The 23,675-nt window shown below is 39.1% G+C and overlaps 1 protein-coding gene across 2 annotated transcripts in view; it reads right to left on the reverse strand.

The window, feature by feature from the left end:
• Positions 1-1,606: 1,606 nt before the first annotated feature.
• Positions 1,607-23,675, reverse strand: part of wrap73 (WD repeat containing, antisense to TP73) — a 37,610-nt gene continuing 15,541 nt past the window's right edge. The window contains exons 4-12 of one of the 2 annotated variants that reach the window (XM_087980371.1): positions 21,797-21,869; positions 18,427-18,530; positions 16,876-16,962; positions 15,870-16,004; positions 10,037-10,114; positions 8,595-8,706; positions 4,829-4,954; positions 3,020-3,211; positions 1,607-2,864 (exon numbers count right to left, since the gene is read on the reverse strand). In XM_087980371.1, coding sequence (XP_087836497.1) covers positions 2,755-2,864; positions 3,020-3,211; positions 4,829-4,954; positions 8,595-8,706; positions 10,037-10,114; positions 15,870-16,004; positions 16,876-16,962; positions 18,427-18,530; positions 21,797-21,869 — 1,017 coding nt within the window. In that variant the 3' untranslated portion in view covers positions 1,607-2,754. The remainder of the gene's footprint in view (positions 2,865-3,019; positions 3,212-4,828; positions 4,955-8,594; positions 8,707-10,036; positions 10,115-15,869; positions 16,005-16,875; positions 16,963-18,426; positions 18,531-21,796; positions 21,870-23,675) is intronic. The other variant, XM_087980372.1, reaches the window with a different exon arrangement.

A 23,675-nucleotide genomic window follows, 5' to 3' on the forward strand; every position in this document is an offset into this window, starting at 1 on the left:
CTCATTCCATATACGTACCACCCTCTGTGTGAAAAGGTTGCTCCTTAGCTCCCTTTTATATCCTTCCCCTCTAATCCTAAACTGATGCCCTCTAGTTCTTGATTCGCTCAAATCCTCCAGCGCTGGCAACATCCTTGTAAATCTTTTTGAACCCTTTCAAGTTTCACAACACCCTTCCGATAGGGAGGAGACCAGAACTGCACACATTATTCCAAAAGCAGTACTCAATACTCTGACCAATAAAGGAAAGCATATCAAAGGCCTTCTTCACTACCCTACCTACCTGCAACTCTACTTACAAAGGAAGTATGAACCAGGATCTTTGTTCAGCAACACTCCCTAGGACCTTACCATTAAGAGTATAAGTCCTGTTAAGATTTGTTTTCCCAAAATTATCTAAATTAAACTCTATCTGCTACACCTCAGTCCATTGGCCCATCTGATCATTATCCCATTGTAAACTGAGGTAACCTTCTTCACTGTCCACTACACCTCCAATTTTGGTGTTATCTGCAATTTTACTAACTATACCTCTTATGCTCACATCCAAATCATTTATGTAAATGATGAAAAGTAGTAGAGACAGCACCAATCCTTGTTGCACTCTATTGGTCACAGGCCTCCAGTCTGAGAAGCAACACCCCACCACCCTCTGCCTTCTACCTTTGAGCCAGTTCTGTATCCAAATGGCTAGTTCTCCCTGTATTCCATGAGATCTCACTTTGCTAGCCAGTCTCCCATGGGGAACCTTGTCAACCGCCTTACTGAAGTCCATATAGATCACGACCACCGCCCTGCCTTCATCAATCCTCTTTGTTACTTTTTTAAAAACTCAATCAAGTTTGTGAGATATGATTTCCAACACACAAAGCCATGCTGACTATGCCTAATCAGTCCCAAATACATGTAAATCCTTTAGAGAATTAAGAGCAAGTGATTTGATAATTAACCTTGTCAAAAGGAAGTTTGGAAAACTGTGTCTAATCTACCGAGGGTTTACGGTAGGATAAGGACAAACTTTTATAGAAGAATCCCCTACTCTGAAAGCCAAATGATAACTTTTATGGGGATGTGTAGTTTCTATCTTTGGTTTATAGCAAAAGTCTGCACTATAACTGTTCTCATGACCAATTTAATACAAAAGAAAGCTATTTGAAAAACATGGAATTTAACATTTTGGACTCAATTATTTGTAGTGCATTATGATCATTTTTATGCAGAAGTTTAAATTCAGGTCAATACTGAACAAATGTCCAAAGATGCGCAGTTTAGGTCCATAGCCATGCTAAAAATTGTCCCACAGTCTCCAGCAACGTGTACATTAGTTGGATTAGCCATGGTAAATGTAGGGGGTAGGGGTAGGGAGTGAGTCCGAGTCAGATGCTCTTTGGAGGATCGCTGTAGACCCAATGGGCTAAATGGTCTCTATTGTCTGGGATCTGATTTTAAACAAATAAGCTAAGACACAATGCTTACAAAGACATAGCACATACTGAAGCTGTCAAAAAAAATCAGCCATTCCTATGATAAAATGTTTGTCAGAAGGGGAATGTAATGCATTTGTATTCCACACAATGAGATTGAGAACTCTGGAATAAATCCAAAATGCAGCACATCAACTTTTTAATCTCTTCCTAAGTTACTTCATTGCAACACAGTTTGCCTACAATATACAACAACAAAAATATAAAGACCAATTTTATTAGAAAAATCTACCATAAATCAAATGCTACAAATATTTATGAATACTCAATGTCACATTTCAGTAATAAGGACTGCCCATGTAAAGAAAGGGTTTTGTAATTTGATGGGGCTTTTTAAAACATTTACAGAAGTATGCATTTAAGGCATAAATTTTAAAGATTACATGGATCAAAGAAAATCATGATCCATAGTGTCAATGTTTTTGCAATAATAAACAAATTAATTGGACAATTAACATCATAAAATTTCACAGCAACAGATCCAATTATGTTGCTAATAGAATTCTCCAGTTAAAAGTTTTGGACAGCCACAGATCTTGTGCAAACAAATGCACAGAGCAGCAACAGAAAAAATTAATAATTACCTCTTAGATTTTGATAAAATTATATGGAACTTCAAATAATACTCCTGGAATCATGTCATCTTAAGTAAGACATTCATACAATGCCTGCCATTTGTCTGAGACATTCCAAAATATGACTTAACGAAATACTTTTGAAGATGTGTTTGAGGACTTTTAAAAATCTTCATTTAATTGCATGTTAGGATGTTGAACACAGCAAAATTTAGAGGCAACTATATATAGAACTTCAAATATTTTTGTAAACTATCTCTGGTTCTATTCCTCTATTTCAAAACTGATGGGTGGCTGGACACTTTTCCAAAAGTAATTTCTCAGATGTATCTTAATTATAGGAAGCATGGATCAATTACAAGGAACTGAACAGACAGGAGTATTAAAATATTTCCAAAAACAGAGTACTTCAATAAAGAATCAATTAAAAAATTCTGTAGAATAAAACCTGAGCACATTTTTGTGAAAATGATTTTGCTACTGAATCGTTCCACTTAATGACTGTGAAAGTAAATTTTTCAAATTTGTTTTCACATTTCTATATGATAGGAAAAACACTTCAGTATTTCATATTGCTGCAGTTGGCCTACAATGCTTGCTTGCCGTCAACAGGAATGGATTGTAGTTGTATCTTTCATATTACAGTCAGACACTGGCGTACTTGATCCCTCAAACTCTAGAGGTAGGTAATATGTTTAACTTTCATCTGCAGTATCTAAATAACAAACACACATTTGATCTTTACTCAGTAGCATTATAGACTCTCCATTGGGATGCCAGTGCAATGACAAAACCTGGAAACTACCTGCAGAAAAGGACAATGGAATTCAGACATTAGAAGTCAGAAAGCAGAACTGCAACTTAAATTCTTCACAAAAGCCAGTTCCATTTCTGACTAGCAGTTAGGAAAATATGAACTGCAATCCTCACGTTATTAACCCTTAGTTTTCTTCACCTTACCTTCAGCTGGAATTTGCACAGTCAAGCACCCGGCTGGAGACCAAAGGTACACTTTATTGCTGCCCGTACAGATAGCAAGACGGGTCCTGCATGGATCCCACTGGAAAGATTTCACTGCAGACAGTTGTTCCAAAACTACATACTGCTTCAACTTTTGAACATCCCATATCCACACAGTGTTTGGCAGATTATCTGAAAGAGAGAAGAAAGTGTGATAACAGAATTGTGTTTCTTATTCAGCAAATTAAATTCCTTTCCATTCTTTAGGATTTCATAACTCCAAGAAACATCAGGAAAGACCACATGGATTTGGAGAGAAAGTAAACACCAAAAATCCCCATATTAATGATTAGTATATTGGATATGGTCACAGGGGACAGTTATGGGAGTGGCTAGAGCTAAGTGCCACTGTAATGGCAACTTTATTTATTACTTGCCCCTTAAAGAGCAGCCCAAGCTTTGCAAAAAATATTCAACCAAACTGGTTAGTTGAAATAGTTTTGACATCAATAACAGATTGTGCTGAGCTCATTACACAAAGTGGAAAGCAAATGTTTAATAGTATGTAACTGTTATCAGTAGTTCACAAAATCTTCAGAAAGCATCTCTTCTCGTGAATGTGGTGTGACGATAAAAAAAAAAGATGTATTTCTGTTATATGTTTACTATGAATGTCTGTCATAGGAAACATGACACTTAGTGTTCCAAATTCACAACTACCAAAGAAGTGCAGCACAGAGGAACAAGAGACTAGCCTGAAAAAATACATGGAAAATGAACTACATTGATCTTATCAACAAAACTGGCAGACATCAAACTCTGTACATGAAATTTCAAGCACAGTAACAAACACTGAAATAAAAGGAGGCACAGTAAAATAGCCCAAGGATGATTCTGTTAGCCTTTCTTACTAAGGAGGTGCCTGCCCTCCACCTGGCTCCCTCAGGGATGCTAAATCTTAAACATTTAGCTCGCTGATCCCGGTGCTCACCTTCATCACATTACCATTTCATGTATTAGTTCCTTGGTGTGCATAATGTGGAGGAGCTGGTGTTAGACTGGGGTGGACAAAGTTAAAAATCACACACCACCAGGTTATAGTCCAACAGGTTTACTTGGAAGCAGTAGCTTTCGGAGCACTGCTTTATCAGGTAGCTGTAAAGCAGGACCATAAGAGACAGAATTTAAAGCAAAAAATAACAGTGTCATGCAACTGAAATGATACATTGAACAAACCTAGATTACTGATAAATCTTTGATCTTTTAGAATGGGTTGCAGGTTTCGGTTCATTAATATGTAAATCCCAGACCTCCTTAAGGTCATATTCTCAAAATAACTTAAGGTTTTATATAAAAAAAGGTGGCATCACAGCAGCACTCTGAAAGCAAGTGCTTCTAAATAAACCTATTGGACTATAACCTGTTGTGTGATTTTTAACTTCCTTGGTGTGGTTCATATCATCTTGCCTGCAATAACAGAACTAATCAAAATCTAATCTAGAAAGTAACTCAAACTCAAACAGTCCACATCGTGGACTGAGGTCCAAACATCAATAAGCTACAGGTATCCCCCACCTTTCGAAAGTTTGCTTTTACAAAAGTCTTATACGAGTACCTGTTCATGAACCAAAAGAAAACAGAAGAGGATTTTTGCTTTTACGAGAAGAGGTGAAATTTCTCACATTTAAATTAATGCTTCTTCACTTTTTGCATTTTGGCTCATGAAAAGGTTTCACAGCAACACTCTACTTTCGGATAGTTGGAGACCAGCCTATCCTTTAACCCGCCGTATTGGTCATATTAATATACCATTTCTGGTTGCTAAGAAACGATTGTCAGGACTGAAGGCCAACATCCCAACACCCAATTTAGGATTTGCTCGATCTGCATCAGGCTTTACGACAAGCAGCTCAACTGGAGGCTGGCAAATCTCATCTGAAACAGAAAGATGAATCAATAAAGACAGCATGCTAAAAGTTATAGTACCCCAGCAAAAACTACTTAAAAATTCCATCCTTTGTGCTGTGATCTTTAAAAGGCATTAGAATAGGAATTCTTTTAATTGTTCAGTTGTTAAATGGAGGCTGCTGAATGTACACTTTTAAAAATGTTAAAATGTTCTTGACTGAAGAACAGTAATTTAAGGCAGAATGTAATTCATTTCCACTAGGAATAAGGTATAGAATGCAAGTGCAGAAAGCAGCCAATTAATCTACAGCCATTTACAGTCACTTTCTTTTTGGTTTTAGCTGGAAATAAAATGAATGTCACCAGTTCTGCTGAAATCACAGATCATTTAACTTTCAGCCACCTGCAACATGGTTGTAAAAATGTTCATTTATTTGAGGTGCAACCTCAGATAGTAAACTCAGATAGCAAACTCAGGAAATGCATTACAGGTTGCTAATTTCCTGCTTCCTTCTTTGGTCTTCTCAATGATGTGGCTGGCCAACTGCAGAATAATGGCATTCAAGTGGCTCACAGATTAGCTCAGCTGCAATTTTGAATATACAAACCCCTTGATAATATGACAGATTAAGCATTGGGAGCATAGAACATGTGCTGTGTGCGCACTGTTATAATAGTGAGATATTGTGGATGCTCAAATCTGAAATAAAACCAAATTGCTGGGGAATCTCAGCAAGTCTGACAGCATCTGTAGAGAAGAAAACAGTTAATGCTTCAAGTTCAAAGACACTTGTTCAGAACTTAAGTGTTTATTGCCAATTGTAGTATAGTTCTACTTTAAATACCATTCAAATCTCTCTTCGGGTAGCTTGGCCATTTCTACATGGAGGTTTCCCTACACCTATGAATGAATCTAGTATGCTTATTTAAAACTCCTTCATTTACACAATATTGCCTTCCATATTTTTAGTTCAATGCATTTCTTTACAGATCATTCAGTCTCTCTTCTCAAATTCATGACACTGTTACATCATGATACACATCACTATTTTGTTACCGTTATGATTGTAGCTGAAGGTAATACTGAACAAATTAGATCCCAGAAAGAATCCTGGCTTGACAGATCTTATTTTAAAAATTTAAATGTGGTGACCATTCAACAATATAGACAAGGCTGAACATCTTCTGTACAATAAAACAGAAATTTGTTATACAAAAGCAGAAATAAAACAAGTTATTCAAGGTTAGAACACAATTGGAATGATCTTATAACACATAGCAAAACAAAGTCTCATTTATTCTCGTGCTTTGCAGCAGTTAAAATCTGGAGAAAACATCCTTGTATAATCAAATCTTTATGTTTCACTCCAGTTCTGTATTGTGAACTGTTATGTCTTCTTACATGAAAACTCATTGGGGCAACCCACGGCTAGAGGTAGCACAAGATAGCTGCTCATGAAACTTTAGTTAGCATAAATATGGTGGAAACGAATTTTAGCTGCAAATACAGAATTGGCTTGCTGAGTTCAGAATTAAAGTGGGATCATAAGTTGGGATAATGGTAGCTTTGAGAGTCCTTGCAGAATAAAAGATTCTTACAAATTCATATATAGGGATTAAGTACAAACCCTCAGCTGTACATGTCTGTAAGAGGCAGTCTGATAAACAACCTGAAGTTTGTAGTTTGGAAAGAATATATGATCCTATAATAATCAAAGACAAATGATAAGATAAAAGGAGAATTAGATTCGCTGTAAAACCTTAGGAGTTTAGACAAACTAATTGAGTGGTGAAAGTGATTGGAGTTTCAGTCTTATTAATGGAATTTGAATAGATGTCACCTATAGATGTCACCTCATTAAGTTAAAAAAAATTTAGTGTCAATAAATTTCAATTTCAAAGCAATCTTCTGTTTAAAACAGACTTATAGAAGGAATGTAAATTCAAGTTTCAGTTGCAGCTGAAGGCAGAGGGCTAGTGTTTATCAGACCTTCCAAGATCAGGTGGGCAGAAGCTGCTCACAACTCCGTGGCTAAAGAATTTTAACATTAGGTGTACCTACATATATAACTTTATACAAGAACTGATATAATGAATGCTGTAGTAATTAATAGGAATTAGCATCTTTTTGTATCTCCTGTGATTAGGATAGTAGGAAATAAGAAGAGTAACAGAATTTGAAAAGGATAGCAAGGAATACATGAGTCCTTAGAGATAAGCAAGTCTGGCAAATGTTTGAGAAAGAATATAACTGTTAACATTGGAATGCAAATTATGGGATATGTTGTAAGATTCTGAAGAGTGATGATAATGATGTCTGGTAAACATTAGGAGATCATGGGGAATCCAGGGCTGTCCATCATTGATCAAGGTGTTTTACATGATTGGATGTATAGATTAGGGAAAAATGGAACAATGACAATGTTGCATGTAATTATTGTAATGCAAAATGTATAAAAATACAATATTCAACAGAGGAAGCCAGAGTGTCACTGACCTCTCCTCCAATCTAAGCTGTATTTAAGAGGGCAACCGGTCCCCATGTGAAAGCCAGATTCTGAGCAGGCTGGCTTCTCCCACACGTGGTAAAAAGAGGTCTGAACACAGAACTGGAGACTCTTCTTTGACATCTCTCCCCAAAACCTGGTGCTGCAAACAGGGTACTATATCAGTCCATTATCAACAATGTGGATCCTAATCATGTGAGTATGTTTAACATTATCAACCTTAAAGCAGAAGGCGAACCCTCCATAGTCAATCCCAGCTATAAGTTGCAGTATGAGAAGAACTAAGAGTGTGAAGGGAGTTGTGCTATGTTCAGCAGACCTGGTCTGCACTGAGGATGGTTGATCCCCACAGCATGAAGTCTAGGTAGAGCAAAAAGAAGAAAGCCTGCACCAGTGTGGTGTTGAGACTCATAGCAGGATGCCTAGGTGGAAAATACATCAAGGGAGGCATAAGACCACGACAGCCAGAAAGAGTCCTGAAAGAATCGTGTCAGAGGACAAAAGAAGAATAATATGGACCCCAGAGGGATCATTTGTACAAAGTGTACTGGATTGCAATCAGAAGCTAATCATGAAGAAAACAAAAGTCAGGAGGGAGTATGACCAGATGCTATGATACCAAAGCAGAAAGCTTCGTGAAAGGGACAAGGAAAGATTAATATGAGAAGGTGGTTCTAATTCTGACAGCCCTGATCAGAAATATGGCCAACGAGAGACAGGAACAGTGATGTTCTGCTACTTTCTTTTTGGAGAGGAACTGTAAAGCAGCTGCTATCTAGAGCAGCAGCTTTTTTTCCCTCTCAAAATCTCTAAAAAGACAAACTACATCAGTTCAAAGCCATTTGTTTAATGGGTAAGGGGCTCATCCTTCCTCTGTCAAAAGGCAATGAGATATAAGCAGGTTGTTGCATCCCTTCCCTTCAATATCGGTAGTTCTTCTACAATGCGCTTGTTGCATTCTTGTGCAACAATGCACTTCAGAGAGAAAAAAAAATCACACTTTAGAAATAGCACTTAGTGTTGGTAATGTAGTTGCATCACAGCTAACACCGGTTTTAAAAATTCACACTTTAGAAACAATGTCCCTAATTCGTTAATCACGTTACAGCAAATTTGCGTTAACAAAAAACATGCATTAAAGTAGAACAACGTGTACTTACATTTACTCTCTGAGCTAAATAAAGAACTTTCTAATTTGTCTGTTAGAATTAGAGGAAAGGACAAATCATCACCACTCTGACGCTGGCGGCTTTCCACTTCCTTATAGATAACCTGTAGATAGAAGGGAATGGTTAGTCGTTCTGTAACATTTGTAGATCTCTCATGTTGGACTTCTTTAGCCAATCACTGTACAAAGCAATAAAATACACAGCACATACTGAGTAATAAGTGATTGTTTAAAAGCTGATACCTCATCTGGCCAAAAAATTCCAGTTCTTTCTACTTGCCACCTCACATTGCCCCTTCCACTTCCCTCTCTGGACTCTCTAATCAATGTAGTCTCTCCTGAACCCTCACCATGAGGGGGGCTCAGAAGATATTAAAATCAATCTAACATAAATCAGAAATTACAAAAAATGTCAGTGAGGTAAAAAATACCTTTCAGCAGTTCATAATTAATGTTTAGCTCAATGTTTATAACCAAATGCAATCATATTACACCATCAACATTACAAACAATATGATTAAAAATCATTCCTCACTGGTACTGACTACAAAATGAAGTTTGGTCCAAAAAAAAAAAACAGCAGAAATCTCTGCACTTCTTTGGATTGTATTGTGCAATGCTCAAAATACAGAGTGGTGGCAGGTGATTTCACCCTGAAAGTCTCCAAAATGGCAGGAAATTTCAATCACAGGGGTGACCAGAAAAAAGTAATTTCCATGAGGAGGAAAAGGCCAGAAGTTGACAGCTGCATTTCTAATCATTGGTGGGGGGGTTGTTCTTGCAGTTGCAAAAGGTATGAGCCTAACAGCAGCAAACACAGAAGAGAAACAAACTGTAACAAAAATAAGAAGTGGTAGCCATGAGCAAGGCTGCTGGTTGTAGATACGGCATCAGGGAAAGTGACACTGTTGAGGCCAGAGGCCATATGAAACAGGGACGGAAGTAACGAGCAAGAAAATCTCAAATCCATTTATGACAGATTCCTTCAGCCACCCCACATCCCGATCCCCAAGACTGCATTAGACAGTCTCCCTAGAATGTGCACTCAAGCTTTCATGTACATACAAAATACAATACAACCTCGATTATCCGAACATCGATTATCCGAACATCAGTTATCCAAATTTCAGATTACCTGAACAAGATCTCAAGGTCCCGTAAAAACTGCATTAGGCAACTCATTCAGTTATTCGTTAAATGGCATTATGGCGTACATTGCCATATTACCAAGACATGTTCGATAACAGGCACTCAAATTACCACTTGTTTACGATATCAGTTATCTGAGCGATCAATTATCCAACAAAATATTCCCCACACATCTCGTTCGGATAATCAAGGTTGTACTGTATACATTTAAATCAAAAGGTAGATAAGAGAAACCCTGACTTCAAACAATTTCATGTTCCCTTGAAAAGGATTATTCCTACTTACACTTTTCGGATTTCTGATGGTTGGGAGATGTTCCAATTCCGCAAGCTTCCCCCATGTCACATGGTTTAGCATTCTTACCTAGTTAAGTGTTTAGATTATTTCAATTTTACTCCAACAAAATATGTCACTTAAAATATCCCACAAATAATTAGTGCCCAAACGCACAAACAAAAGGCTTTCACCTCTAAAATAAAATAGCATGTCTAGAGCAGGATTTCACAGTAACACACATCAAGTTTCTAGAACTGTATCCCAAGGCTATACGTCATTAAGAGTTGCATCAAACAACTTAATAAAATATGGCTTAGAAGTAAATTTGAATTAAAAACAAAAGTTAGAGTACCTGGAAGAAAATGTGATGTTTTTCAATGCGATCTCAGGTTTGCACTTTACTTCTCTTTCAGATACTGTTCAAATTTGTTTTTAATTATTCAAAATTAAAAAGATGCACTCCTTAAAAAAAACCCTTGCTATTTTGACAGAATATCTCCACATGGTGCCATTTTGTTATTGCAAATACATACTTATTTGAACCCTTGCAAGTGGCTGAATTCCACTTTGTACATCTAATTTCAATGTTTACATACTTCAGTGAATTTATTCAAATCAGTCTTTTGAAGATTGACAAAAACATTTCTTTTTAAAAACCAGTCAAGGTAAAATAGAAACAAACCCAGAAATTGCTAAATGTTTGCTTAAAAGTTAGGCAGACAAAAGATGGTTGCTAGTAAGCCAGAGGAAGAAGAAAGCTGATAATGGGGACAATGAATAGGCGAAAATAGGTTGGCTGTGCTGAAAGCAGTCCATGTTATGACAGGCCTGGGATGTGGGAGTGGGTAAAGGACATAGGTGGTGATAACGCTCAAACATTATTGAACTTGATAATTGAGTTCTGATGGCTGCAGGGTCCCCAAGTGCAAAATGAGATGCTATTCACCTAGCTTGCACAGAGTCTCATTGGAGCACTGCAATGAGCTTGAGACAGAAACATTGGCCAGGGAACACGGTGATATGTTGAAGTGGCAGACAACTGGGAGCTCAGGGACATTTTTACTGACAAAGGTAAAACAGATGTGTGGAAAAAGTCAACCCTGCTTTATCTTATTACAATAAGTGAAGTGAAATCCTCTTTCAACACTGAAAACTTAGAGGCAATTTTACAGAGGTGTACATGATTGCAAATAGCTCAAACATATATTTGGAAAAATCACTAAATTTAACTGCTAGAGACAAGCAGAAACTCGGAAGAGTAAACATACATTCATAAAGAGTCTTTTATGCCCACAGGATATCTCCAGCACCTTTCTAAAATTCAGTCAGAAACACGGAAACCAATTTTCACACAGCAGGGTTTCGCACACAGCAAGGTGATAATGAGCAAGTAATACATTTGTGACTTTGGTTCAGGGATAAATATTAGTCAGGATATCAGGATACAGGGGATAAATCCCCTGCTCTTCTTGAAAGGATGCTTGCAAACTTTGATGTCCACCTGAGAGGCAAGATAGGGCCTTGGTCGAACGTCTCATCCAAATCACAGTACCTTGATTTTTTTTTGCACTCGTCATAACATGGAAATTGAACAAACCATCTTCTGAAATTGCAATCAAGAATGATATTAAAGAGCCAAAACTGGCATTGAGTCAAACCAGTGAAAAACAATTTTAGGCAGAATAACACAATCTGGGTGTGCAACTGCACCACTAACAGAAAGTGATGCATTCAAGTTTCCTGCAACTGGGCTCATACTTCATTAGATTAGATTCCCTAAAGTATGGAAACAGGCCATTTGGCCCAACAGGTCCACACCGACCCTCCTAAGAGTAATCCACCCAGACCCATTCCCCATAGCCTCTATTTACCCCTGATTAATGCACCTAACACAATGGGCAATTTCACATGGCCAATTCACCTGACCTGCACATCTTTGGACTGTGGGAGGAAACCCACGCAGACATGGTGAGAATGTGCAAACTCTATACAGACAAGTTGCCCGAGGCGGGAATCAAACCAGAGTCCCTAGCACTGTGAGCCACCAGTGCTATCCATTGAGCCACCGTGCCTTCCAGTACACTATTTTCAAAATTCCAAGTTTACCTCATCAGAGGTCCAGGTGACTTTAAAAAGCACTGCAGCAAGCCAGAGACAAATGTTCACCAGGGAGCATGGTGGTGCGTTGAAGTGGCAGGCAACTGGAGCTCAGGGACAGTTTACAGACAAAAGTAAAACAGATGTATGGGAAAAGTCGACAGTCCTTTATTGCAGTAAGTGAATTGATCAAATTGTAAAAAATACAAAAATTTATATAGTTGAAGTCAGTGTGTTAGAGCAGATTTTAGCCAGCAAAATTTCAGGTTCAAACCAAAATCAGAAAGTATTGGCACTTTAGAATATCCTGCAATTCCTGTTTTGATAAGACCAAGAAACCAGATCCTCTCTCAACCAGACTCTAAGTGACCTTAGCGGATAAACAATTTCTGCAATTTCAAATTTGTTTGCACAATGAGATCAATTATAGTTAGGACACAAATTTTCATTGTTCAGACACCTGGCTTGCATAGTTCTAGTACTTGTAATGCACAACTATGGTACACTGGCAGCATACTGTCCCAAGTGACTTGCTGTAAGTTTAGATAATGAGATTTTTTTTTAAAAAAAGGGGCTGGAGCAGAGCTTTTTGTCATATGACAATGCCTTTAGTAAAAACGTTTTCAAACACTGCAGCATACCTGTATTTCATACATAGGCAATCTCCAGGCTACGAACAGGTTCTGCTCCCAAGTACATTACTAAGTTGTAAGTATGACAATGTTCACATCGTAGATTCCTAGAATGAGTTATGTCAGATCTCTTTCGTAAATACAAGAATTCATAAGTTGAACATTCGTAAGTGGGGACTACTTGTAAATCGCTCTACTGAAGCTGCTCAAAGGTTCTGTGCAAGGCAGTGTCAGCATGCCGATCATGGCACTGACTTCGGTTCCAGGTGTTGCTGCTCGTCATGGACCTCGGAGTCCTGTGCAGCGGGAAGAACATTAGAGGGAACAATGTCTGCAGCTATATCTTTTGCTAGGTAAGGAGATCAGAAATGCACAAAATACTCCAAACGTAGTCTCACCAGCACTGCATACAGTTGACATCTTTACTCCAATACTCAAATACTCTTTTAGTAAATACCTACATTATCACGTTCCTTCTTAATTGTTTATTGTACCTGCATATTAATTTTCAGTGAGTCACGAACAAGGTCACACAAGTTCCTTTGAAGTTCAACACTAAATCCTCCAAGAAATATTGTTTTTCCTATCAAAGTGGATGACCTCTTATTTCACCATATTGTAGTCCGTCTGCTCAACTTTTGTCCACCCATTTAACCTTTCCAAATCCCCTTGAAGCATCTTTGCATTGTCCTCAAATCTCAGTCCCACTGAACTCTCTCTCATCACCAAACCTGTAAATATTACATTTGATTTCCAATCAATTCATTAATATGGATTGTGAACAGCTGGGGCTCAAGTATAATCGCTATGTTCCACAGCCTGACAAATTCCTTTATACTCCCTTTTCAGCCTTCCACAGGGACAGTTCCTTCCAGGACACTGTGGTCCATTATTCTACCACTCCCAACATCTTCCTACACTGCCATGACACATTACCATGCAAATACAGCAGGTGTAACATTTACTTCCTCCCTCCTCATTATCCAAGGCCCCAAACACACCTGCCATATGAAGCAGTTATTTACTTGCACTTCACTCAATCTACTATATTTGCTGTTTATAATAGGGTCTCCTCCACATTGGGGAGATAAAGTGCAGACTAGGCAACCGCTTTGCAGAACACATGTTCTGTCTACAAACATTACCCTGAGCTTCCAGCTGCCTGCTATTTCAACTCACAAACATGTTCCTTGGCCAACATCTGTCTCAATCTGACTACTGTACTCCAGTCAAGCTCACCATAAGCTGGAAAAACAACACTTCGCTTTCTGCTTGGGAATCCTGCGATCATCTGGAATCAATACTGAGTTCAAAACTTTTAGGGCCCCGAGCACCTTCTCTCATGTTCTTACCCCAATTCTATACACCACATCAATAGGACAACCTATTGTCAGTCACTAACTATCCCTATTAGCTGTTACTCATTCTCCCAGACTGACTTACCAATTCCTTTGTCTGCTTAACTGTTTTTCTTTCTCTGGGCTCCATTTCCATCTGTAATTCCACCACCTCCCCCCACCAAACATTAACTTTGCTTTCTCTCCACAGCTGCTGCCAGACCAGCTGAGTGTTTCCAGCAATTTCTGATTATGGCCTTTGTTTATCCATTACTCACAGCTTATCAACCTAAAAATGACCCTTCTATTCCGATTGTATTTCCTGTCTGCTCAGCAGTTCTTGGTCTCTGCAGGTACATTGCCCACAATCCTGTTCTAATATAATTTCTCCCCCTCACGTGGAACGTATCAAAAGCCTTCTGCAAAATCTACAGATGCCACATCCACAGGTTCTCCCTCTAAAGACTCCAATAGGTTTGTTGAATTTGATGTCCCTTTCATAAACCCTTTGACACTGCCTGATCCTTTCTTTATTTTCCAATGTCCTTTTATCACATCCTTCGCAAGCACTTTCCCTTATGAATAATATCAAATTAAGAGTTTACCATTCCCTATTTTCAATTTTTCCTTTGTTAAATAATGGGCCTTACATTTGTTACCTTCTCAATCTGTAGAGACCATTTCGGAGCCTACAGAACTTTGATATATGAACACCCAAAACATCTACAGCCACTTCTTTCATAAGGACATGCAGATGTAGACAATCAGGTCCTGACAGATATATCTACTTAATGTCCCAGTAATCTCTCTAATGCTTTTTATTATGTTGATAATGTCAGTTCATTGCTTGCACACATTCCTTAGACTCGTCATTACTCCTGGAAGTTTTTAGTATATTCCTCCACAACAAAGTAAAGAACGTGTTTAGTTTGTCTACCAGAACCCCACAATAAATTCTCTCAACTCTGCTTGTATCAGACCTTCACATTTGATTTTGTTGATCTTTTCCTTTCCTTTGTACATACTTGTAGAAATCTTGACATTTAATTTTCATGTTTCTTGCTGGTTTACGGTCACATTCTGTTTTTCCTTTCTTAATCCTTTCCTTGGTCCTCTGCAGAATTCTAAAATACTCCCCATCTTCAGACTCAAGCTTCCTTTGGCTACTTTAGACCTCTTCTTTTGCTGTAATACAATCCTTAATTTCTTCCATTAACCATAGTTGAATATTCATTTTTTTTTGTTGTAAACTATGCACGAGTTATTTAAATGTTAGCCATTGTCTGCCTCGTGTCATACCTTTGAACAAAGTTTCCCAATCCACTATAACCAATTTTCTCCTCATACCTTCACAGGTTCCTCTGTTTAGATTGAAGATGCTAGTTTCTCATTGAACCTTTTCACTTTCAAACTTACGGTAATGTAAAATACTATGATCACTGCTTTCCTAAATCACTTTTATAAAACTATTAAGTAGCTTTTTTTCATTGCATTATATTAGATCTATAAATAGTCCAATCCTCAGGTGGTTCCTAAATATACTGCTCAAGAAAACAGAAAATAGAATAAGAGAAAAGTAGTTAGTTCCCCAAGTATCCTCTTCCATTCCTGTGAAGCACATTGGACATGTTCCTGCATTAATGTTGTTATATAAATTAGTTGTTTTTTTGTCTAGCTTTTCCTGAAAGATTCCTAAGCATTTTTTTGTTAACAGTTTTAATTGACTCCTGTCCAGGTTTCACAGTTTGTTTCACCGAGTCAGGTCTCATCTCTTACCTTTTCGTCATAACTCCCAATGGCTAAAAGTTGGCTGCTTGGACTCCATGCAACAGATTTCACACCTAGAGACCACTCATATGCACTGTAGGTGGACAGTAGACGTCCATCCAGCGAATAAAGGAGAATTTTATACTAGAAGAAACAAAAAAGCTAACTCAGGATTGAGGGAAAAGGAGGGGATGAAAAAGAATTCTAGAAAGTAACGTTTATTTAGAATGTGCAGATATCCATAGAACACTGAGAATAATACAAGATCAGCTATGATTTTCCTTTTGGGAAATCTTTGAGAAACCTTTACACTTGCGTTCCTAATCTTTGGCCTTCACTCAGATTTATGTTCGAAGAAAAATAAACCTTGCATCAATGGAGCAGCATTTTTCATATCTTTGGGGCATCCAAAGCATTTTACAAACACACATATTAAACATAGTTGCTAGTGTACATTAGAAAATGTGGCAGCAAATTTGCATACACAAAAGTCTTACAAATAGCAGCAACATGAAACAAATTCTGGTAATTAAACAATGACAATGGAGGGACAAATGTTGGCTAGGACATCAGGAGAATTCTCCTATTTGAATCTTTAAAATCACGCCATGACATCCATTTATATCCATCTGAGGGGGTAAATGAAGCCTTGGTTCAAATATGTCAAAAGATGGCACTTGTCGTACAGCAGCACATCCACAGTACTCGAGTGATTCATCAACAGATCATGTGCTTCATTTTCTGGATTTAGAGCCCTTTTGTTCAGAGGGGAGTGGGACTACGCCAGCTGTAGGCAGCCAGTGTACTTTTAATGCATTCCATACATTAACTGTCCCAAAATTTTAACTTCCAAATTTTTCTCTTTTGCCAGGGGCCACAGAATTCATCATTTGGTATGATGATCAAAACTTACCTTGTCAATCAAACACCTTGAACTCAAAATTTGCTTAGACAAAATTAACTTACAAAGACTGTTACGTTCAAAGCTGCACTTTCCCTCTTTACAGCCACTCACCTCTAAACAAGAATCCCACACTGCCAGCACACAACTGTTGGGTGACCACTCGATACCAGCCAGATCTTGGGTCTCAGTCTCAAAATGCTGAACAAATTATGCAGAGGATCGTGAAAGAAAGACCAAATCAAATTTTACGAAAGCTGACATCTGTTTCTAAATAGCAATGTATTCCAGATCATTTAAAGGATTACTAGAAAGCTAATGCATGATGATAAACCTATTGTAATACAAATAAACAAGGATTTTGGGGATTGCAACACAAAGGTGCTATGAGTCACTTCATAGGATTGCAAATAAAATTCTGCATGTATGATGCAGTGGGTTGATGTTTAAAGTAATCCCTTTCATTATTCTGGGACAAGGTTGAAATCCCGTTGAGATGAACGGCATACACAAACTTCTCTCTGCAAACCCAGCACCATTCCTGGAATATTGAGATTCATAGTTCAGCCCAGGTGACTGGGGAAGGAACTAGAACAGAATAGAATCCCTAGTGTGGAAACAGGCCCTTCGGCCCAACAAGTCCACACCGACCCTCTGAAGAGTAACCCACCCAGACCCATTGTCCTATATTTACCCTAACTACTGCCCCTAACCTACACATCCCTGAATACTATGGACAATTTACTATGACCCATTCACCTAACCTGCACATCTTTGGTTTGTGGGAGGAAACAGAAGCACCCGGAGGAAACCCACGCAGACACAGGGAGAACATGCAAACTCCACACAGACAAGCAATGGCCCAAGGCTGGAATTGAACCCAGGTCCCTGGCGCTGTGAGGCAGCAATGCTAGCCACTGAGCTGCCCCAAAACTAAGAACACCGTTCAATTCCAGATGTTTTGTTGTGTAATTCCTATTGACGCAATAGGAATCATAGTGTCAACTGTGTGGAAGCAGGCCATTGGCCCATCGAATCCACAACATCCCCCTAATCTATAACCTTATATTTCCCATAGCTAATCCAACTATCCTGCATATCCCTGGACACCGTGGATGATGTAGCATGGCCAAACTAACCTGTACATCTTTGGACTGTGGGGAGGAAACTAAAGCACCCAGAGAAAACCCATGCAAAAATGGGGAGGATTTGCAAACTCCACACAGTCACCCGAGGCGGGAATCAAACCCAGGTCCCTGGCACTATGAGGAAGTAGTGCTAACCACTGAGCTACCATGCCACCCAGACATTGATTAGTCTAGGAGTAAAATATAAAAAAGCTTTAGCCTCCACAGAGCCACTTTTGTATGCAACTCAAACTGCTCTATACAGGTATCCAGTACAAAAAAAAAGGGAAGGCTGGTGTAAAAGTTCATTCGATTCATGTTGGAAACCCTTCACTTCAGTGAGTACATTTAAATGTTCTCATGTCTGGAATATCAGCAGTGCAGTGTTTGGAGTAATAGCATTCCATGGGTATCGCATACTTTGAAGTTCCTTAAATAAATCATGATTTCAATAGTAAGGTTTCAGAATAGCACACACAATACTGGGTCACACCACTCTAGATGCGTGTCTTTTTTAACATGTATAAAGCTTAATTACCCGCAGCAGCTGCCACTCACTGCACACAAAGATACTGATATGATCCTTGCAGTCTCGTCTCTCTGCCAGCGCCATGTAGTGCCCATTTTTGGTGAAATCCATCCCTGAGAACACAAAGAAGCACTATTGTTAGATTAGATTAGATTACATTACAGTGCGGAAACAGGCCCTTCGGCCCAACAAGTCCACACCGAACCCGCCGAAGCGCAACCCATCCATACCCCTACATTTACCCCTTACCTAACACTACGGGCAATTTAGTATGGCCAATTCACCTGACCTGCACATCTTTGGACTGTGGGAGGAAACCGGAGCACCCGGAGGAAACCCACGCAGACACGGGGAGAACGTGCAAACTCCACACAGTCAGTCGCCTGAGGCGGGAATTGAACCCAGATCTCTGGCGCAGTGAGGCAACAGTGATAACCACTGTGCCACCGTGCCGTCCACTGGGGTACACCGGGAATTCCATTCCTACATAAAATTATCTACAATTGAAATGGTTTTGTCATTTGAAAACATTTTCTAAAATAAACAAACATTCAGATACTTAATTGTTTCCTCTATAATTTTATTCCATTCCTCGCTGCACGAGGCACATCTCCGTAGGCACGGCAATCCTGAAATTTCACTCAATTGATGACTGTAAAATATATAAGACTCTGCACTGTGGGGCAACTTGAACTTATTGTTCCATCGGCAAAGAACTGGTGAATTGGCTGCCCTTTTTAGATTTCATAAAATCTTATTTTTCCCAGTACAAGTGTAAAATACATAGCTGATGCAGTACTGTTCGTTACCTAACGGGCAATTAATTACCAAGTCAGCCATTTATTGAAACATGGAGAACATTACAGGCAAGCCCACTTTTGTCTCCCACTTTTTAGCCAGAGGTCACCAAGGATTTGTCCAATTTCTCTATTCTCTAGCTCAGTGGCACCAAAGCTATATATAGTATCCTAACTGCAACCCTAGCCTCAGATTAGTTAAATACATACTTCAGGTTCAGCTCAAAATGTGAGGAGTTCATTTTCCTCTTTGGACAGGCATTCAAAATCAGCAATGCTTTAACTAAACTTCAGGAGATTAAGTGGTTAAATTAAAGCAATTCAAAAGCCTTCAGTAAAGCTATGCCTTGTGTGGTCGACCTCAAATTCAACAGAATCTTGATCAGATGGGCCAAGAAGTGGCAGATGGAGTTTAACTCATCAATGCGAGACGCTGCATTTTTGGGAAAGCAAATCTTAGCAGGACTTATACATTTAATAGTAAAATCCTCGGGAGTGTTGCTGAACAAAGAGGCCTTGGAGTACAGGTTCATAGCTTCTTGAAAGTGGAGTCGCAGGTAGATACGATAGTGAAGGCAGCGTTTGGTATGCTTTCTTTTATCGGTCAGAGTATTGAGTACAGGAGTTGGGAGGTCATGTTGCGGCTGTACAAGACATTGGTGAGGCTGCTGTTGGAATATTATGTGCAATTCTAGTCTCCTTCCTATCGGAAGGATGTTGTGAAACTTGAAAGGGTTCAGAAAAGATTTACAAGGATGTTGCCAGGGTTGGAGGATCTGAGCTATAGGGAGAGGCTGAACAGGCTAGGGCCGTTTTCCCTGAAGCGTCAGAGGCTGAGGGGTGACCTTATAGAGATTTACAAAATCATGAGGGGCATGGATAGGATAAATAGACAAGATCTTTTCCCTGGGGTCGGGAGTTCAGAACTAGAGGGCATAGGTTTAGGGTGAGAGGGGAAAGACATAGGAGACCTAAGGGGCAACCTTTTCAGACAGAGGGTGGTACGTGTATGGAATGAGCTGCCAGAGGAAGTGGTGGAGGCTGGTACAATTGCAACATTTAAAAGGCATATGGATGGGTATATGAACAAGAAGGGTTTGGAGGATATGGGCGAGGTGCTGGCAAGGGACTAGATTGGGTTGGGATATCTGATCGGCATGGACGGGTGGACCAAAGTGTCTATTCCCAGATACCCATTGATTCCAGTGTAGTCAGGGTCGTTAATGCCACACTGTTGAGTATGGCCTTGACATCAAGAGCTGTCACTCTCAGCTGACCTCGAGAACTCAGCTCTTTTTTTCCAATGTTTAAAACAAGGCTATAATGAGGTTAGGAGCTGACTACTGATTTAGAGACCACAGAATAAAATCCCATTATGACAACTCAATTCAGCTTAAAACAAATTTGGAAAGAAAATGCTGTCAACAGTAGATCTAAGTATTAAGCTTTCATAAAGACATCGCTGACATTTCAGGGAGAAAAAAAAAAGTCACCCTCTCTAATGTGATTTCAATGCCAACTAATGTGACCGACTCTTAACTAACTTATAATAGCAAAGCAAGCATTGCAATTTACTTTTACAAGTATAGGACTGTAAAGTAGACAGTTATTTTTAACCTGTACAAATCTTTAGCTAGACCAGACCATTGCCAAGCACAGTTCTGATCTCTTTACTTTAAAACAGTTAGAGAGCTGGCAAAAGTGCAAAACAGATTCAAAAGATTGATGCCAAAATGGAGATGATATACTTTAAAGGGTTGGATTAGGAAGAGGCTGTGACCATGTTTCCACTTGTGGTCAGTACAAACCTTGAGATCATAGTTATAGGACAGTCACAATGGAATTTATTAGTAATCTCTTTATCCAAAGAATGGCAAAGCTAATGTAAATAAATGCCACAAGGAGTATGAGGGGAGAATAGCATAGTGCCTTTAAAAGGAAGCTAACTAATCACTTAAGAGAAGGAATATGCTGGAACAGTAGATTAAGAGGGGTGGCAGGAGGCTTTTGTGAAGCATTAACGCTGGCAAAGACTAACTGGGCTGGTTTCCGTAATATAAGCAATACACCATTGCGCACACAACTCCTTACAAATAAGTTCTGCTAACTTATCTTTTAAAAACCAAAATTTCTCAGCCTCTAGCTCAATGTCAATTCTACCACTTAACCAGCGTCTCAGAGAAGTACACCTCAGCCTGTACTCAACCTCTTCTCCCAGAAGAAAGCCTTCTAAAAAAATCAGTGTGATTAAGATCAAATAAGTTGAAAGAAGGGAAGAAAAGTTAATCCTAAGAGTATTCCATTTATTGTGATGTGACCCATTAGGATCGAGTGCATTCGGAGGCAATTAATATTAAGTTTTATTGTTTTTCTCAACAACTGTCATTGAGCAAAGACCTTTGTTCGGCCCCCAAAAAAACAAAATGGGACCAGAAACTACTTTGCAAATAGTAGCAAAACTAATGAGGGCAAAAGATTGCAGACGTAAACAGAATTGAAAACTGGTTTACAGCATGTCCTTCTCAATTCCACTTAATTCAAACATACATTATTCTTCAAAAGAAGATCATTCATCCACTTACCATGCTGACAGGTCTTGGGATACTTTATATAAGATACTGATTTTGTGCACAATGACCAGACAGTGATTCTCAGCTATTGAGAGAAATAAACATTAATTATTTTGTCACCACAGCAAGCATAGAAACTTGATATCAGAAATTAATTCTTCCAGTTTACAGACTACACTTCCACACGAAACAATAAACCTCTTCTCAACAGCTGAAATTACAAGAACTACATGAAGCACAAGTTACCTATTTAACTGTTGTGTTTGTTGATAGCAGCATGGCACTGATCCACAGATTCTAATCAACAAACACATCGACCTGGACCCAATATACCGGCCACTGCAGCGGACAGCTGGAACTGACAACCGGAAGTGGCAGAGACAAACCACTATAAATGCCGGAGGAAACAACACAGAAGCACTTCACAGGAGGCTCCCAAGCACTGAGGATATCACCTAGACAGGGGACGAAACATCTGCAACACAAATTTCCAGCTCGGCGAACAGAACCACAACAATGAGCACCCGAGCTACAAATCTTCTCACAAACTTTGAACCTATTTACCTATTCACCTTAACATACAGTTTGATCAAAAATGCAGCAAATTTTAAAGAAAAAAGAAAAACTCCAGGCACGTCCACCCCTGTCAAGATATTTTGTAGTGCCAATCATTTCTCTGAAGTCAAATCAGGCCAACATTCAAATCCTTTTCTGAAGTTTGTTACCACTCATTGAAGCTCATTATTTGACACAAGTTCACAAAATCATAAAGGATAGGTGGGGTGAACTTAGGAAGTTACTTTGAATGAAAGCTTCCCAAATAGCTAATCAGGCAAAGAAATGGTTATGAGTCAATTCATTCAAGAAACCGGGTATGTCTTAGATATAATTAACTGGAACAGTAGAAAGGGTGCTATTATCAAATAAACTAGGATAAATAGACAAAGTCTTTTCCCTGGGGTGGGGGAGTCCAGAACTAGAGGGCATGGGCGAGAGGGAATAGATATAAAACAGATCTTAGGGGCAACTTTTTTCCACGCAGAGGGTGGTACGTGTATGGAATGAGCTGCCAGAGGAAGTGGAGGAGGCTGGTACAATTGCAACATTTAAAAGGCATCTGGATGGGTATATGAATAGGAAGGGTTTGGAGAGATATGGGCCGGGTGCTGGCAGGTGGGACTAGATTGGGTTGGGATATCTGGTCGGCATGGACGGGTTGGACCGAAGGGTCTGTTTCCATGCTGTACATCTCTATGACTAATTGGAAAAGCAAAAGAAACGCAGACTTGGCGAGACTGTCTGCTCAATAATGACCTAGCAACACCATGTAAAAACGTATATTTCTGGACATTAGGTAAAGACAGCATCAAACTTGGTTATGATGCTCATCCATAGATAGTACACATTCCTGAAGAATAACTGCTCAGCAGAAATGTCAATGCAAAGTTCAAATAGATCAGTGGATCAAGGAACAAAGAACAAATAGATGAAAGGTGCAAAAACTACCACCAAACAATGTTAGATCTTGTAGAACTTATTTTTGTTTTCAAGTGAGATGTAGAGGTCACAGGCTATGACAGCATTTGTCCCACAACACCAAAGCCCCTGGCAGTGAGTTTCTTTTTTGAACTACAACAGACCAACTGGTGCAAATACATCACCAGTCTGGTGTACAGCTTAGAGAAAAATTGTAGGCAATAGTGTTCCTATGCATTTGCTGCTCTTGATCTTTCAGTCAGTAAAGATTGCAGGTCTGGAACGTGGACCTGATGACTTGCTGCAATACATCTTGCACATAGTACTCAGCACTGCTATTGTGTGTCAGTTGTGGAGGGAGTGAATGTTTGAGGTGGTGAATGGGGTGCCAATCAACTAAGTGGCTTTGCCCTGG

Source organism: Chiloscyllium plagiosum, unplaced genomic scaffold (genome assembly GCF_037043375.1).
Source record: "Chiloscyllium plagiosum isolate Xiang-an unplaced genomic scaffold, Cpla_swu_hap1 HiC_scaffold_37, whole genome shotgun sequence".
In the NCBI taxonomy this organism is placed as follows: Eukaryota; Metazoa; Chordata; class Chondrichthyes; order Orectolobiformes; family Hemiscylliidae; genus Chiloscyllium; species Chiloscyllium plagiosum.